Source organism: Zootermopsis nevadensis, unplaced genomic scaffold, assembly GCF_977971745.1.
Source record: "Zootermopsis nevadensis isolate Lab colony 2312 unplaced genomic scaffold, Znev_1.0 Znev_ptg000022l, whole genome shotgun sequence".
NCBI lineage: Eukaryota > Metazoa > Arthropoda > Insecta > Blattodea > Termopsidae > Zootermopsis > Zootermopsis nevadensis.
The window spans coordinates 8,093,259-8,110,314 of record NW_028259154.1 but is presented as its reverse complement, the minus strand read 5'-3'; the positions used below and the strand labels follow the sequence as shown (position 1 = coordinate 8,110,314).

Here is a 17,056-nt window from a genome sequence, read left to right as displayed (position 1 = left end):
GGAGGTCATCATGGATACTATTCTGGTCAATTGCAGAGACAGATTATGCCAACATACAGATGTTTACTCAATGCTGTAAGTTGGAAATGTAGGTGGTGTGTAATGACATGCTGCTGTCTATGGCTATAGTAGTTCTACTACAGTATGATTTGGTGGTAGCAGCCATTACCAAAAGCTCAGTCAGTAAAATAGTTAACTACTATCCAACATACACAATTTCCACCCCCTTTGCCCCAGTCACAACATAATGAATGATTTTAAATTACAACCACGGTTACGACTGTTACTTAACATTATGCCAAATGACAAAGTCCTATATTTTGAATTTTTCTGTGATATAGCGCAGATGAAACTTGTCTGTCCAAAATTAATTTTAATGTCAAAGCAACATTTTATCTCAGGAAGGTGGCGATCAGGCATAATATTCAAGTATGGCCCCTTCTTGTTTGCTGTAAAAGCAATTAGAAATGTATATCTCAACATGTTTGAGATTTAGTTAATGTCTCAACTGCTAGAAGCGAAACTGGACTTTTTCAGCATGACAGTGTGCTACTACATATCCACAGCAAGGTCATAACATTCCTAAAATATACACTTGTCTGAAATGAAACCCTTATTAAGCATGAAACCTTCTGTAGTGGTGTACATACCTGTCCATATATAACAAATGTGAATAGGAAACAGTTGTACACGTTTTCAGAATGTTATTTTTAAATTAATGCTGAGAATAGTTTCTACATTATCTCTGGTTACTCTGTTGCAGTTTTGATGAGCTTCATTATGGAAAGTACGTGAGTCTCTATATGAAAAGGACATTTTTCTTTGATTCTCACCCACCATTTGGAAAGCAACTAATAGCTGCTGTTGCATATTTAGCAGGATTTGATGGTGAGAACCTTTTTCTGTTTTTGTACCTTGAGTATTAGCAAAGCAAATGTGTTTTTTAAAATCTGTTTTTACAGATCTGAGAGTTTTACTTCTCATGTTATTGGAATTACAGTATTAATATGTGGTTGGCACATACCACATTCTTTTGGTAATATGTAAGAGTATTTTCATTATATTTTGAAGTATGTGGTGTAGTTGGTGAGCTATGAGTATTAGAGAACAGAATATTGGTAATTCTGTGTTTTCTAAGTCTTCATTGTGTTTGTATTTCATAATTTCTTTAAGGGATTATGTCAGTACTCTTTCCTGTTCCATATACAGTCTTGTATGTAATTTAATGTTAGGGAAATTTGTGCTTCTCTCGTTATCTCTTCATTTCTTTTGTTGCCTAGGCCCACATATCCTCCTCAACACCCTGTTCTCAGACACTTGCAATCTATGTTCCACCCTCTGAGTGAGAGACCATGTTTCACACTCATACAAAACAGGCAGAGTTATTGTTTTGTATATTTTAATCTTTAGGTTCTTAGAAACCAGTTGGGGAGACAGAATATTTTGAACCAAAAAGTAGCAAGCATTTCCATAATTTAGTCTCCTCCTAATTTCCTCATGAATATCATTTTGATTTGTTATTGTTATTCCCAAATATTTGAATTTTATCACACTTTCAAAGGATTTATTAGCTACCCAAATATGATTTTGCCTGCCTGTCTGCTTACCATTACAAGTCATAAAATAATATTTTTTTTTCTTCCTTGTTTCCTAAGGACATCAGTTGGCTGAAAACATGTATGATAAAATTACAGGAAGTGAAAAGGAAGCAAGAATAGAAACATTGACAGGAAAAAAAAAGTTATGTGAATGAAGTACTGATCAAAGTTGAAAGAAGTGACAGGAAGTGAAAGAGTGGCAGATCTGCTTGATTTCTGGTTTTCAGAACAAAGAATGGAATTTGGCCAACTGTTGTCTCTTAAAGCAACTTAAATTTTAAATTCAAGAGTATCTCTTGAAGGCATACCAGCCAAAAATAGGGCAAGAGGTCAAGTTTTGTGAAAACCTAAAACAACATGTGTAAAATTGTCTTTTTAACTGAGGAACATAAATAGTAAAATGTTGCAAAGTTTTAGATCCCCAATTTTGATATGAAAATGTTGGAAAAAATTAACATTTGGACATACTGAAATACAATATTTATGTAAATAGTTTAGAGTGGCAGACACACATCTTATTGATGATGATGCAGCTTTTTAAGTGACAGGAAAGCTCCTGAATCTTGCCTTTTATCAGTTTAGTAAACAGCATACAAATCTCTACTGTGAGTGTGGGTTCTCAGAAATTAATATAATTGTAACACCAACAAGGACTGTATTACTTATGTAACAGCTCTGATAATTATAAAACTTGTTGGCTTTCCACTGAATGTATTTCAGCCTTTCCCATACGTCAGTTCCTAGTTCCTGGAAAACTAATACCCAGTAAAAAACAGCAAAGTAAGAGGCAGAAGCGTGAAGATGGTAGAAATATTGTTATGGTGCCCATTTGGAAATTACTTTAGTACAGTACAATTTAAAATAAATTATTTCAAAGTTTTCAACACTGTGTGGTTTCTTATTTATTTTAGAGTACCAGCAAATGTTTGTTTAGGAAACAAGCACTATATGTATATGCCATAAAGTAGTGGAGGTGAAGTTTTTATGGAGTATTAAGAAATGAACGAGAAGGGATGAAATCTGAAGCAAGTACTTAGACATAATCTCAAAGTAGAAACAATAAAAGAAAATAAGACATGAAATTTTCAGAGCTCAGAAGTCCTTCAGCTCTGAACTGACATATGATTATTTTTTCCTATCCAATCTCTAGTGGGTTTTTTCAAAGTAAGTGTTTAATTTTTGCTCCTGTTTTAGGAAAAGGACTGGCTGTGATATGCCGTCATAATATATGTTACAGTGCTGAGATGAAAAATGGTACTGAAATTATGTTGGTTTTCTTATTTCAGGACAATTCAAATTTGACCGAATTGGCAGTTCATACTCTGAAGTTGTTCCTCTATTTGCGCTGCGACTTGTGCCAGCAGTATGTGGAAGTTTAATTCTTCCCACCACATACCACCTCATGTTGGAGCTTGGCCTCACACAATGGACTGCAGCTCTTGCAGGATTCTTATTACTTTGTGGTCTGTATGTAAATGGGAGGATGAAATAGGTTGAAATTGTTTCTCGCATTCATAGGTTGGTTACTATAATGTAAACCTATGCCAGTGTTGGTATTTGTGTGTGTGTGTGTGTTTATGTAGATTTGTGTGCATGTACATTAGAATTAGGATTTATTTACATAGATTGATCCAAGGATGTGGAACATGTCTTAGTATAGTAAAATACCAAAACAAAATTGTAACTACAAAATTATTACAGCTGTTTACATAAATATTCACAGTATTTAATAATTTTCAATTCATGTAAATTCTTCTATGGAGTAAAGGAATGAGATGAAAGATTATCTTTAAATGCCAGCTTAAATGCTTTTATGTCATGATTTATATTTTAGTGCTATCAGGAAGAATACTGAATAATTTGATCCCTGCATAATAAACACCTTTCTGATAACTGGCGACCTCCGAGTGTGGTCTGATCTTCCAGGTCTCATTTTGTATGTGAGTAAATACAGAAAGGCAAACCAAACTTGACTAAGCCAAGAGTTGTTAACTGTTTTAGTAACAGAAAAGTTTCATCCACTTCAAATAATAGAATGACATGCATATTATACCTAATTTCCATGGCATGATGGGTGAGGAGTGGACAGATTGGGAGCAGAAATTTAACCAGTTGGAAGCTTATTGCATGGCCAAGTCAAACAGGTCCTGTAATTTTTCACTCTGTAATAAAATTGTCTTGTTTTGCTTTCTGACACTCCAGTACAGTAGCCAAACCCTCTTTTACCCTTGATGAGTAAGATGCCAAGGAATTTTCTTTAAAAATGTTTTATAAAATGGTCAAAGCAAGATTTTTAAATCTATTAACCTCTCTTGATTTAGTTTGGATAATGCTGTGAACAAAATTGGAAAATGTGCTGAAGAATGTTGTGAATAATTTTTTTTTCTTTAAGTGTTATGAATAAGAACAGTTCAGGATATCACACAAAACCAAAAAATTCACTTGATAATTGTGGTTTTCTGTGTTTGCGCTGAACATACTAAAATGTTGGGTATATAGGGCTATTTTATATATATATAACTGTTTTGATAACATGAGAATGTGCATCAAAAGATTAGTAATATATACATCATTAATTATCGCTAAATTGTTTAACAATTTTTTTCTTTTTGTGTCCAGATAATGCAATGTTGACTCAGTCCAGGTTCATTCTGATGGAGTCCATGTTGTTGCTATTTGCTCTCTTTGGACTTCTGTGCATTTTGAAGTTTCGTCGTTACCACAACCATCCATATTGCTTACAATGGTGGCTGTGGCTTAGTTTAGGAGCTGCATCTCTTACATGTGCTCTCTGGTAAGTTGTTTTCCTTGTCTTCATTAACATAATACTATGCAGATTTTCATTGTATGATGTTATCAGTTAAATTAATAAAATTGAATACCTATGTGCATAAGTCTTCTATCATCTGCGTTTTTACATATAATATTGGAACTGTTAAGATTTTTCTGTTGAAATTTACAGAGACAAATTTGATTTTTTGTTTTGCACCTTTATTAATTTGTGAGCATCTCCTGCTTTTTGCTGTTTCCATCTCACAAATAATCATTAAATTTTATGAATTGTGCTTGGTGGGGCCTGTGTGGTGAAGTTTCAGTTGTATCTGTCTTAAATTTAATTTTAACTTGATGGTATCTGATGGTTCAAATTAAACTTAAGATGATTCTGAATAATGTAAATTCTCATTTTCCTTGGCAGTGTGAAGTATGTGGGATTCTTCTCATGTTGTCTTGGTGCCTCTGTGGTGGGGCGCGACTACTGGAGGCTTTTAAGTGAGCGGCAGATCTCAGATGGTGCTGTTCTTTGTCAGCTCTTGGCTAGACTGTTGGTTCTGACAGGAATTCCTGCTGCCATTTACCTCACCATATTCTACGTTCACCTGGCTGTTCTAAGTCATGCAGGACCTCATGACAGCGTCATGACCAGTGCATTCCAAGCTAGTCTAGAGGTATGTCCTATATTTCAGTGCTTGTTGGGAATGGTGAATACTTTCTGTCCTCATCTGTTTCAGTTGCATAATTTGACTACCACTACTATTACTACTGCTGCTGCTGCATTGAATAGTACATAGTCTTATACAATGTAACCACAACAGAATGAGTACAACCTATAATGAGCGTTTCATTATCAGAAGCAAAATCACTTACACTGTCAATATTATGTATGTGGAAAATGCCATACAGAAATATACCTCTTCCTCCCATAATCATAATCATTACAATCTATTCTTAACTGGTTACCACTTCTCTTGCATAATTATTTGTGCTGACTGGACTAGCATTTTTGCTTCTGAATTTGTCCAGTCCCTAAACATGCAGTTGGAAATTAGATGTGATGGATTTGAAGGTTATGTATTTCAGAATTTTTTCATATAATGAGTACTTGTTAGAACAAGTCTGAATTTTATAAGTTCTTGTTGTATGTAAGTTACACTTTACTTAATTTTTCAGTCCCAGTCTACCTAATGGTGATACTGCAAATAGCTCTCCATTTCTGTCAGTCTTAGGCTTAGATTTTGTTCCCTTTCTACCCTATTCCTTTTCTTATGAATATACTGTAAATATGTCTTCCTTGGTCTACTGGGTCTCTTCCTTGTTATCTTACCCACCATACTTAACAGTAATTTTTGTTCTCCATCATGTCTTTTCATCTCAGTATGTTCTAAATGCTCTCATTCCAGGTTTGTCTAGGTCTCTTCATAGGTTTTATTCAATATTGTATTTTGTGCTCTACTTTCATAGATTGTCTTTTGTATTCTACCTTATTATATTTCCTCTCATTATTTTCTGATTACCCTCTTTCAGATTTGTCTGATTCTTCCTCTACATCATCTTTCCTGTTTTCTGTTTTCTTGCCTGTCATACCTTGCAGTAGATACTGCAAAACCTTTCTGGTTGACAGACAGCTAGGAGTTCATAATTTCTAATAGGCACCATACAGTTCTACCAAAAAATTGATTCAAATTGAAATAATTACATTATAATTGTGTTCTCTCATCTGCTGTGCCATCTGACTCAAGAACTATTGTGAGAGTGTGACAAATAATGGGACAATTAAAACATTATACATTTAAAACTCTAATGAATGTTAAACACTTTCTAAGGGTACCAGGGTTCTTGCAGTAGATTCGGCGCAGTAGTTTTTGGCCAGTGGAGAAGCTGGCGGACGGGCCTACTCTGTGTACCTGAGGTGGCAAGGTCAGCGTATTTCTTTTGTTTGGGCGTTCAGTCCGATAAGCTCCTCGGTGCAGTCAGCATTATACTATCGCACAAGTGACTCGCTCCTAGCCTTCCCCTTGAAAATTCCACCAGCCAAAAACTACTGCGCCGACTATAATACATTATGTGATCTATGCCTTACAGTATATCCTGAACTTTCCTTCCCACATACATATGGTAGCTTCAGAAAATTTTGGACATGGACCATATTTATATCAATTCCAGTAGCACTGAGATGCATTTGCCTTCAAAATATGGTTCTGCAGCTGTGCACTTCTACCATTGTTTTACTTATTTAAAATAGTTGTGGTAGTCACCACATGCATTGTCTTTCAGCTTGAAGCTGTTTATATTGTTGTTTTTTGGCTCTACAACCGGGTTGTGGGTTTTCACTGCCTTCTTTATTCAGAGGTGTCTTGGTCTTGAAGTGTGCATTTTCAAGTAGTGAGTGACCAGCCCACTGCCTCTGCACAATTTTTACTCAATCCTGATTTGACTGCCAGAGCCATCTATCATTTAATCAGGAGACTTGGGTGAGAAATGGCAACTGAATTTTGCTTACGAAACATTACGTGCCTTGCTCGTAAAGTTCTTTTACATGCCGTTAATCTATGACATGGGACCACCGGCTTTACATCCCCTCCGAAGGAAGTTGTGCTACGGATTTTTATCACCCTTAAAAATCCACAAAAATACATAAGGTTTCTGTTGTTGATTACAATCACGTTCCTGCCAAGCAGCTCGCTACCCTCCAACCACCAAGCGAAACGCATTTAGTGAGGCCGTACCCTACGGTGGCTATATATTAATTTTCCAAACTTTAGCTGCTTATAAACTGTTCATTGTGAATTTTTATATTCTGGGTTTTGATGGCATGTAGCATTGTAGGTGGGAGTCCTTTTTTAAGTGGTATGTATAATACAACTATAAAAGAAGAAAGGGTGGAGATTGTTTCAAGGCACAAAGTATTTTTGTTTGTACTTTATTAATATTCACACCTATAAAAATCATTTCAGATTAAAGTTATGTAACTGAATTAGATTTGTATTCTAAGTCATAGCTTCTTTTTCTTCTAGCATTTTTTCCGTTCTCTATAGGTTGGTGGTCAATGTCCTTTACTAATGTTGTGTATGATCAGTTCCCCGTCCCCTGTTTTGATGAGCCATTCACAAGGTTTGACTAATAGACACACATGTATAGAATGTGCATTTAATTTTAAAAAATTTAAATTTAATTAACACAGCTGCTTCCTCCTCACTGTTGAAGTTCACAAATAGCTTTATCTTGGTTATTACCTTTTTGCATTTGATTTTCCAGGGTGGCCTTGCATCCATTACAAGAGGTCAGCCACTTGAGGTTGCACATGGTTCACAGATAACTTTGCGTCACTCACATGGACGCACATGTTGGTTGCATTCGCACACTCATGTGTACCCAATACGATATCCTGATAAGCGTGGTAGCTCGCACCAGCAACAAGTGACCTGTTATTCTTTTAAAGACGTTAACAATTGGTGGATTGTAAAGCGACCACGACGCAATGACTTGGTGGTATCACAGCCAGTGGATGCTATCCGTCATGGAGATGTGATACAGCTTGTCCATGGAATGACCAGCCGTGCGCTGAACTCACATGATGTGGCAGCAGCCATGTCTCCACAGAACCAAGTAAGACTTTTTAAGACAGTTCTTTTAGATCTCCAGTAATACAGTTTACAACAGTCTTCAACATCCTAATTTTGATATGCCTTTTATTTGTGCGTGGTTGTTTGTACTACTCTTACATCCTGAAAAAGTATCTTGTCCTTTTCTAGTCCTGTGTTCATAAACATACATGTTAATTTATCATACATGGGATTATAAAGGCTATGGTTTTTCTCTTCCAAATCTTTGAGATAAGCAACCATATTAACAATTTAAAGGTGCTATGAATACAATAATATCACACTATGGCAACAAAAACATTTTGAAGGTTTATGAAATGGCAGTTATATTATTCCATTGCTTTCTTTTATGCATTTTTCACAATTTTAAAGAATTATTAAAAATTTAGCAACAAAATTTTCAGTAAGTTTAGCAAAGCATGAATTAGTTATGTAAGAGGAAATTATCTTACCTGTATACACATCAGAGTGATAGTACAGCAATTTCTAGAAACCTGATGCAATGTTGTATTGATACTGTGAAAAGTTTGTACTTTGCTCTAATTGTTTTCTTCTGCTTTTGTTTCTGATTCACCAATGCAATTTTTAACATAACATGTCAGTCGATGTCTTGCCACGTGTGTTTGAGCTACTGTAAGAAGTTTCAGCAGTGATGGGAAGCACTAAAATGAAGGTCACTATAGTTCATAAGAAATTTTCAGTAATACAATTAGGTGATACAATTTGAAACATGGATAAATGCAGGTACTTAAAACAGTTCTCACAGTAGTAAAATTATCTTGTAGCTTGAAATACAGAGAAGACTTTTTCCTTCCACAAGCTGAAAAATCTAACTTGACATATGGCACAGTGACATTGGCCATCATCCCTGTAAGATATAACCATAAATTATACAGTATAAATTGTCACCACATCCTGAAGACCTGTATCTGTAATAGTAATGGTAGTGGTGATATTTCTGAAGACATAAAAACCAATACCAGCCGACAAATTTACAATTTTTATTGTATAATTTGCATTTTTATCTCTCAGGGATGAAACCTGGTCTTATTCCATTGAATTTCAGTCATCCATTGATGGGGATCAACCCTTTTTAATGGACCCAATTAAGTAGGTGCCTTTCATATGAAGATTCGGTTCCCATAATGTAGTGGTATGTTTGAGGACAATGTATAGATTCCAAAATATATAAATACTATCTCTATGGTATGGGTGAGTTTAATTTACTCTAGTTGAGCTTTCTATTATGTTACTGTTTCAAAGTCTTTTTAAGTTGCAAAAGTTCAATTATTTGGATTGTTTGCAGGAGGTGAGCTGTTATATTGACTACAATGTCTCAATGCCAGCTCAAAACTTGTGGCGCATTGACATCATCAACAGGGATCAGGTTGGAGATATTTGGCACACCATTGAATCACTTGTGAGTTAAAATCTTTTATTCTTAAGAAAATTATTTCATTAGGCACATTTACAGCTAAATGTTGCAAAAATATGCATATTACCTTCACTTTATCTGGCTTCTGTCCATTTGTTTGCATATAACATAACATCTCAAGACCACTGAATAGATTTCACAACATTCGTTATTGGGGAGTTCTACTAAAATTTGTCAGTACATTCCAATGTTAAGATCAGACAACAATAGTATTCACTTTACATGAAGACCTACATGCATTTTTGTACACACAAATCACTTGGTGGGGAATTGCCTGGCCATTCACAATGGACAGTTTCTGGCAGTTTCCTAATTTGTAATCTTCCTAAGATTTTTCCACTTATGTGGTGGGTCATCAGATTGGTATTGGTATCGATCTGTGTGGGACAACTTTAGTTTTCCCAGGCACTTGGACTGCTGCTGAATCTGTTGTGCACTCCTTGTCTTGTTAGGGCCCTTCAAAGAGCCCTGACTGCTCAGTCAGAACCAACCACTTTGAGGGCCCCATAATATCTGTCAGATCTAGTCATGCAGAGCCAATGATCACTATCTATGGCCAGTCAATGCTGGGCAGATTTGTAGAGTAATGGTACAAGGATTCTTCTTCCTGTCCACATTTCCTGCAGTGGTGCTTTCTGAGTAGCCCACAACATGTAGGTGCTGCCTCAAGGTACAGCAGCCAGTTACCAGCTTGCATTATTCCTTGTCAATTGCCATCAGGTCTCTATACAGTTTATTAGAGTTTCAACTACCTCATACCTGGTGCAGTAGCCCAATGTTTGGGATGTCTTTCCTTCATCCACTCCTTAACCTTGAGTCTCCCAACACACAGTGGGAAAGAAATTTCTGGTTCAGGACTTTGCCAAGGCATCCACTTCTTCATTACCCTGAATATTACAATGACCAGGGACTTAGAGAAGCATAACTTTGTTCCATTTTGACAGGGCACAACATTGACATTCCCAGACAACCTTCATTGTTCCCTTGATGTCTCAAGGGCCCACAGTGCTGCCTGGCTGTCTGAGCATATATAGATATTTTCACCTCTGTAGGTCCTTCCTGTACATTCCTTTTTACTGGCTGAAATCACAAACATTTCTACATGTAACACTGGCATGCACACCAAAATGATAATCTCTTTCCTGGTCTCACCCTACATACACTTGTCCCAAAGCCACCAGTCACCCTGTACCCATTTACCAGACTAGCTAGCTCTTTAGACAAAAGGGTTGTAGTCCTATAGAACAGGTCGATAACCATTGTTCATGTGATGGTATCTCCACTTTAAAGGGACTCCCAAATGCAGTCATCAGTATCATGTCCTGACTCATATGGAGTCCACTTTCATTAGTTGGGTAAGGATGTAGGCATGACCTACATCTGATACCCCTCCCCCAGGCCATATACCTACATCAGCCTGTAAACCAAGGCCCTGGCCTCAGTCTCCATTACAGAGTGAAGGGTGAGTGGTGTAAGATCTGCAGGACCACAAGAGCATCTATTGGGACTGTTCTGTTTAAGATCTCAAGTCTTGCCAAGGGTTAGGGTCATCTGCACACTTATATTGACATATATTCAAGTATGAATGAAGCGCTGTCAACACTTTTGCTTCAAGTGACTAATAATGTTTTAGAGAGCCAGTCATATTTAGTCCTGCTTACTCCAACCATTGTAGGTGTTACTAAATCAGATTTGCTATAGAGTGTTCTGTACGTAATTTATTGTCCATATTATGTTGATAGGTCCGACTTGTGCATGTCAACTCGAGCCAAGCACTCAAGTTCAGTGGGCGCCAGCTACCTGACTGGGGTTTCAACCAACATGAGGTTGTGACTGATCGTATCCTACATCAGGATGATACTGTTTGGAATGTGGAGGAGCATCGTTACACTAAAAGTTGGCACAGCAGACTGAACTATCTATTTACCTATCGCTGTACTAACAGATCCTAGAGACCACTACTGGAGAAGATCCAGAGCTAGTTCCATCAACATTCTTCCTCATAACCTGTTTCCCTAATGTCCATCTTAAAGCTATCCTCTCATCTCAGTCTAACAAGTGGTCAGTTTTGAAATGGTTTCTCCATCAAAATTTTCTCTTATTTCTTATCCAGCATATGTGTCATACCCATTATTATGTCCTTGATTTCACAACTCTTAACAGTAGAATTTGACCTGTATAAGTCACAGATTTTCTTATTGTGTAATATTGTAAATTTATTCAGTTGGTGGTGCTGTCATTCAAAAACCCAAAGTAAATACTTGAATATAAAAAAATTGACTGAGAATGGTCAGTTTGTAAATTATTATCAAGATTTTAGAACTTCCAGTTTAATTAGCGTAACTGAGCCTTTCCTTATTTCATTAGCAATGTGACTAATACACATTTTGTAGAATGGAGTGTGTAACCTGTGTCAATACATTCAGTTCACGTAATTCAGTTTAATTTTCAGAATTATTGAATGTTGAATTTTGTTTACAATTTTGTAGGCTCTGCAAAATGTTTTTGTAGTTACCTCTCTCTTATGAGATGGTGATTTCATATGTATTTTTTGTAGCATCTGTTAGCTTCTTCTACTGACATGATAACAGATTTATGACAAACACTTATTTTCAGTATAAATATCTAGCTTTGTCTACATTTACTTCTGCTAACTTTTAAAGAATTTTCTGCTGTTATTATATAATTTCTACACAAATATTTCTTAGTAATAACACAAGATGTGTAGTCAGACTGCACATATATATGCATTGGCAATAGTAGAGGAAGAATGTGTGTTTTTATATTTGAATGACAATTTTTTGCATATTTGATACACAGAGTTAGGACTCTTTACACATATTTAATTATTAATCCCAGATCAAGATTATACAATGTTGCTGATTGTCCTTAATATGCTGTGTGGATGAAAGTTCTTGTTATTGTTCCTCTTGTAAGTGATAACTTGTTTGGTATTTTGTCCTGTTCTTATTGTTGCAGATGAGGATCAGAAGGATCGAGAACGAGAGCTTGTAAATGCAGAAATGATCCCACTACGTGCTACCACTCTCAGCTTCTGGGAGAAGTTCATTGAACTGCAATACAAGATGCTCTTTGCCAATCAGGAGAATGTCCAGAACCACATGTACAGCAGTGAACCTCTGGAATGGCCCTTCATGGCTCGTGGCATTGCATACTGGGTCAGTCCCCACAGTAATGTAAGTGCATTACCTTCTGCATCTTGAAAAAAATTGTGAAAGCTTTATATGTCTGTTTTATCTTCTGATTCCTCCAGTTATTGTATTGCTGCATTTCTGGCCTCATGCTACTTATGAGATCCACTTCTAAAGTGAGAGAGCCAATGGGGAAGATTTAGCTAACAATACTATCCTTATGGTAATGGCATTTTCTCCACATACAATTGAATAGTAATACCATCACGACTTAGTTCACAGAAACAATGCTCTTATCACAGTGTCCATCACATGAAAGTAGATTGGCATTATGTTTGGAGGGACTTCAAGGGACGTATTGTGTTTGTGTGCATGGGAGAGTCTTCGCTAGAACAAAGTGTGTTTGGTAATGACATGTTAATTTTAATGAAGTAAGCATTATACATAACTTGTAATTACTTCATCTCTTTTATGGCAGGAAAGCTATTTCTTATGGAAGTTGTAGAATTAAATTGCATGAAATGTGCAGTGAAGCACTAAAATACCGTTCTCTTACAGGCACAGGTGCACCTGCTGGGGAACTTAGTGGTGTGGTTGTCAGGGTCTGTTAGCCTTGTCCTGTACTGCACACTACTAACTTTCTACCTCATTCGCAGACGTCGTCAGTGCTATGATCTCTCACCAGGTTAGTGAAGGAATTCTGCTTAAAGTTTAGTAACATCTGATGTCACATGAGTAAGGATTTCACTGTCATTAAGGTTCCAAGTAGCATACCAGAAATGCCTTTTTCATTACTGTTGTCAGCATCAACTGATATTGAATAAAACAGAACAGTGAGAACTAAGAGCAGAGATACAGTGGAACCTCGATGCATCGTTTTCGGCGGGGGTGGGAAATAAAAACGATGAATACGGGAAAACGATAGTTGCGGGAAAGCATTAAAAATTTAAGTTTGTCTTTCAAAGTTACTTCTTTTTACCAAAAAAAGTCTTTAATGTACAACTGGTTGTCGAAACTTTATGTTTTGGGCCAAACAGAGCCCTTTCCACGTTCAAAATGTTTTCCTCGTCACGTTCACTAATATTACGCGCATAAAAGAACGACTTCACTTTTGGCAATGCTTCGGCAAAACTCGGCACAGCTTCGGGCTCGCATTCGTCTTCTTCTCTTCCTCACCACTCCCACCCCCTTCGCGGACAATAACAGGAAGAATGGAAATACTGTTACTGCCGAACTCAACCAAAGGTACCTGTAGAAGACACGAGAACCTGAAGAATGAAAAGTGCCGCCCGCCTTTCCTTTGTACTTGTAATAAAAGCATTTGTGAAGAAATTCACACTGCACATGCCATCTGGCATCCCTGGAACGAAATATGAGTGCACCCTAATTAAACTCGTAAAATTTCTGACAGAATCTGTGTTGGTTGGGCGACATAACAGGTTACCACTACTGTGTATTCCAAAAACATTGTGCATCTTTCAGTATTAATTTATCTCAAAACCCAGCATTTTGAATTCTAAAAACATCGCGTAAATTTCGTTATAATTTCTCAGAAACGATCATTGCGGGAAAATTGTGGGCCGGGACTACGATATTTGAACGATCGATGCGATAAAACGATAGTTCGAGGAACGATAGAAGCGGGAAAATGTAACATTATTTTATATGGGATGTATCCGGGACCGAACAAAACGGACGATGCATCCGGGAAAACGATAGTTCCGGGAACGATGGATAGAGGTTTCACTGTATTCCTTCTTTGAAGAATCTGTATAACATATCCTGTTTATTACTTTCACTACATATTCTTGGGACCAAAGATACTTTTTAATGAAGGAAGGTCCAAGAAAAACAGAATAAAATGAAATTCAATGGCAGGTGTCAGCTCTTGATCTGTGCTGATGGAGTTTATTCAACAGGATGTGCAGAGGCGTTAATAAGGAGGTCATTTTCAAAGTAAATGTTGATAAAGATAAATAAATGATTATGCATCATCAGCATGTAAAATAGTGTTAGCTACCAAATTCTTCAAGAATGTAGCATATTTCAGTTATTTGGGGAATAAAAGAACAGATTAGAATTGCAAGGCCTGACTGAATTTATCTAGCTCAGTGTCATGCTGTTGTGAACATAGTAATTTTGGGTTCTGTGAAAGGTGTAGAATTTTTTGACTAGCTGAGAAGCTTCTGAAGGAAGACTGCTCTATGGAGTCAGTTGATTATACTAAGGAGTTACAGAACATCATGGATATTGCTGTTCAGCATCCAAATTGTTTTGTTTTTTTCAGACACATGGCACAGTTTTGTGGTGGTGGGTGAAGTACTGCTGTCAGGTTTCCTGTTTCATTATGTGCCGTATTTCTTTGTGGAGCGCACATTGTTCCTGCATCACTATTTGCCAGCCTTTACTTTCAAGGTGCTGCTAACAGCTGCACTTGTTGAACACTTGCACCGTTTCTTGTGGTAAGTCTAGCCTGCTTCTGTTGCATATCTTGGCTTCCCATACCAAACATTATGTTAAGAATTCTCCTGTAGGAGGGCATGTAAAATCACACTGACCATTAGAATGATATATTTATTATTGAAGTATTATATTTGACTAATAATATATATATCACAGTACAGTGGTTAGTATTCCTCCTTCATATATAGTAGTTTGAAATTGTGGTCTAGAGACTAGCTATCCTGATGCCCCACTCCAATGCAAGTGCTATGATAGTACCTCCAAATGGACCACAATTGTTTTTTTCCATGTACTTTCCATTAAGTTGTAACTGTCTGCCATTGGTGTCACATAATTTTTGCAACTGAGAAAGTGCTATTACATGAGTCAGTAAATGAACAGCTGATATGACTGCCATAATTTTTAATACCTTGTACCATTCTCCATGTAGCTCACGTGCTTGGCCTGGGAACCATATTTGAATGTCCAGCTCTACTAAATTTTATTTCCACTACTTAACAATTTTATATTCATATATATATATATATATATATATATGTTTTGTTATCTTCAGGCCCAGTATATAATTCCTTAACATTTTCATTTATTTATTTCCTGTAACCTTTCTGGTTTATTTAATATAGGTAGTTTATTGGTCCTATGCTCAATCTTTTGTCATTGGTAGGTCTTCTGAAGTGAATTACTGAAGATCTTCCAAGACTGGGTGTTCTTTTAAAAGCAGATTAAAAATCCACTATTAAATTGCTGGGTCTGTTATAGCTTCACAGTAAGCCTGTTAGCCATTCATTTTCACAGTTCATATCAGATCTGAGATACCTTAGATGTACAAATGATCAACCCCCTGCTGTACTTCACGCTGACAAGCTTTTCCCTACTTGAATAGTCCCCATTCTATGATGATGTACATAATAATGTTAAGGTTTAAATTATGAACAGTGAGGCATGCATGATATAAGAAATGTGTACAGAACTTTTGTTATGAAATCTCAGTGAAAGGACCATTTGGGAGACTCAATGTAGATGGCATATCCTAACAACTAAGAAACTATCAAGTACTTAATGTACGTGGAAATCATTATTTAGTTTGTTAAGATATGAATTAGATGACTCAATACATTGTCCAGTATTGAGATTTTACGATAAAAACAGAATTCTTTGATCAGTTGACTAATTTAAAGTGCTCAAATACTATGTTTTATTTGTTTGCACAGTGAAACATTGTCCTGGCGTCTGGCATTGGCAGTGTTCAAGCTTTTAACATTAGCATGGTTGGTAGCAGTACTAGTTGTCTTCCGGCGGTTTTCTGTCTTAAGTTATGGCACAACACCGCTGTCAGCCACAGATATTCTTCGGTTACGATGGAGAGACTCCTGGGATTTCATTCTCCATAGACAATAACTGAGTGGACATGGACAAACTATTTGATAAATAATACTCTCTTTTTGTAACCACTATCTCTTTAAAAAATTCTCTAAGTTGTCTTGCAATGGCAGCCTTTCATTCTGGTCTCTATCATTTTCAATAGTGTACTAAAGAGAACTGCTGATTTCATCTCTTTATTTTGCATATTATATTTTATTTTTTTAAAGGTTGACATTAATTAACATAAAACTTCATGAATATTATTACAATATGTCTTAGTAATGGCATGAATTCAATATGATACTTAAACTAAGGCAACTCTAATCTGGAGCTGTTAATTGTAACACAAAATTTTATAACTGTATCTGTCATACAAATTCTAGCAGATGGTGGTGTTTCAACAACTGTTATTTGTTTGAGATGATTGTGGGGAAGCAGTTGAGGAAGTAGGTGTGCTAAGAATAACATATTGTTCACAATGGACTGTTGCCAACTTTGTTAGATGTGTAATATTTTATGAGTGCTAGTTATTTTACTGTATGGGAAAATTTTTTGTTAAACAACTGTATGCTTTTCTCCCGAAAGTATTTTAACTAATTTGACAGATTTGTAATATTTTACTCTTCTGCTTTATGACATATTAAAGTTGCCTGTGGATTTGTTTCA

At 36.4% G+C, this 17,056-nt stretch overlaps 1 protein-coding gene across 2 annotated transcripts in view; it reads left to right on the top strand.

Annotated features, from left to right (window-relative positions):
- rt (Protein O-mannosyltransferase rt) overlaps positions 1–17,056 on the top strand; it is a 19,797-nt gene extending 2,741 nt beyond the window's left edge. For both annotated transcript variants that reach the window (XM_087354039.1, XM_087354038.1), the window contains exons 3-13: positions 764–888; positions 2,885–3,061; positions 4,218–4,392; positions 4,795–5,044; positions 7,632–7,982; positions 9,285–9,398; positions 11,156–11,309; positions 12,393–12,610; positions 13,124–13,250; positions 14,853–15,027; positions 16,240–17,056. In XM_087354039.1, the coding sequence (XP_087210165.1) occupies positions 764–888; positions 2,885–3,061; positions 4,218–4,392; positions 4,795–5,044; positions 7,632–7,982; positions 9,285–9,398; positions 11,156–11,309; positions 12,393–12,610; positions 13,124–13,250; positions 14,853–15,027; positions 16,240–16,426 (2,053 nt within the window). In that variant the 3' untranslated portion in view covers positions 16,427–17,056. The remainder of the gene's footprint in view (positions 1–763; positions 889–2,884; positions 3,062–4,217; positions 4,393–4,794; positions 5,045–7,631; positions 7,983–9,284; positions 9,399–11,155; positions 11,310–12,392; positions 12,611–13,123; positions 13,251–14,852; positions 15,028–16,239) is intronic.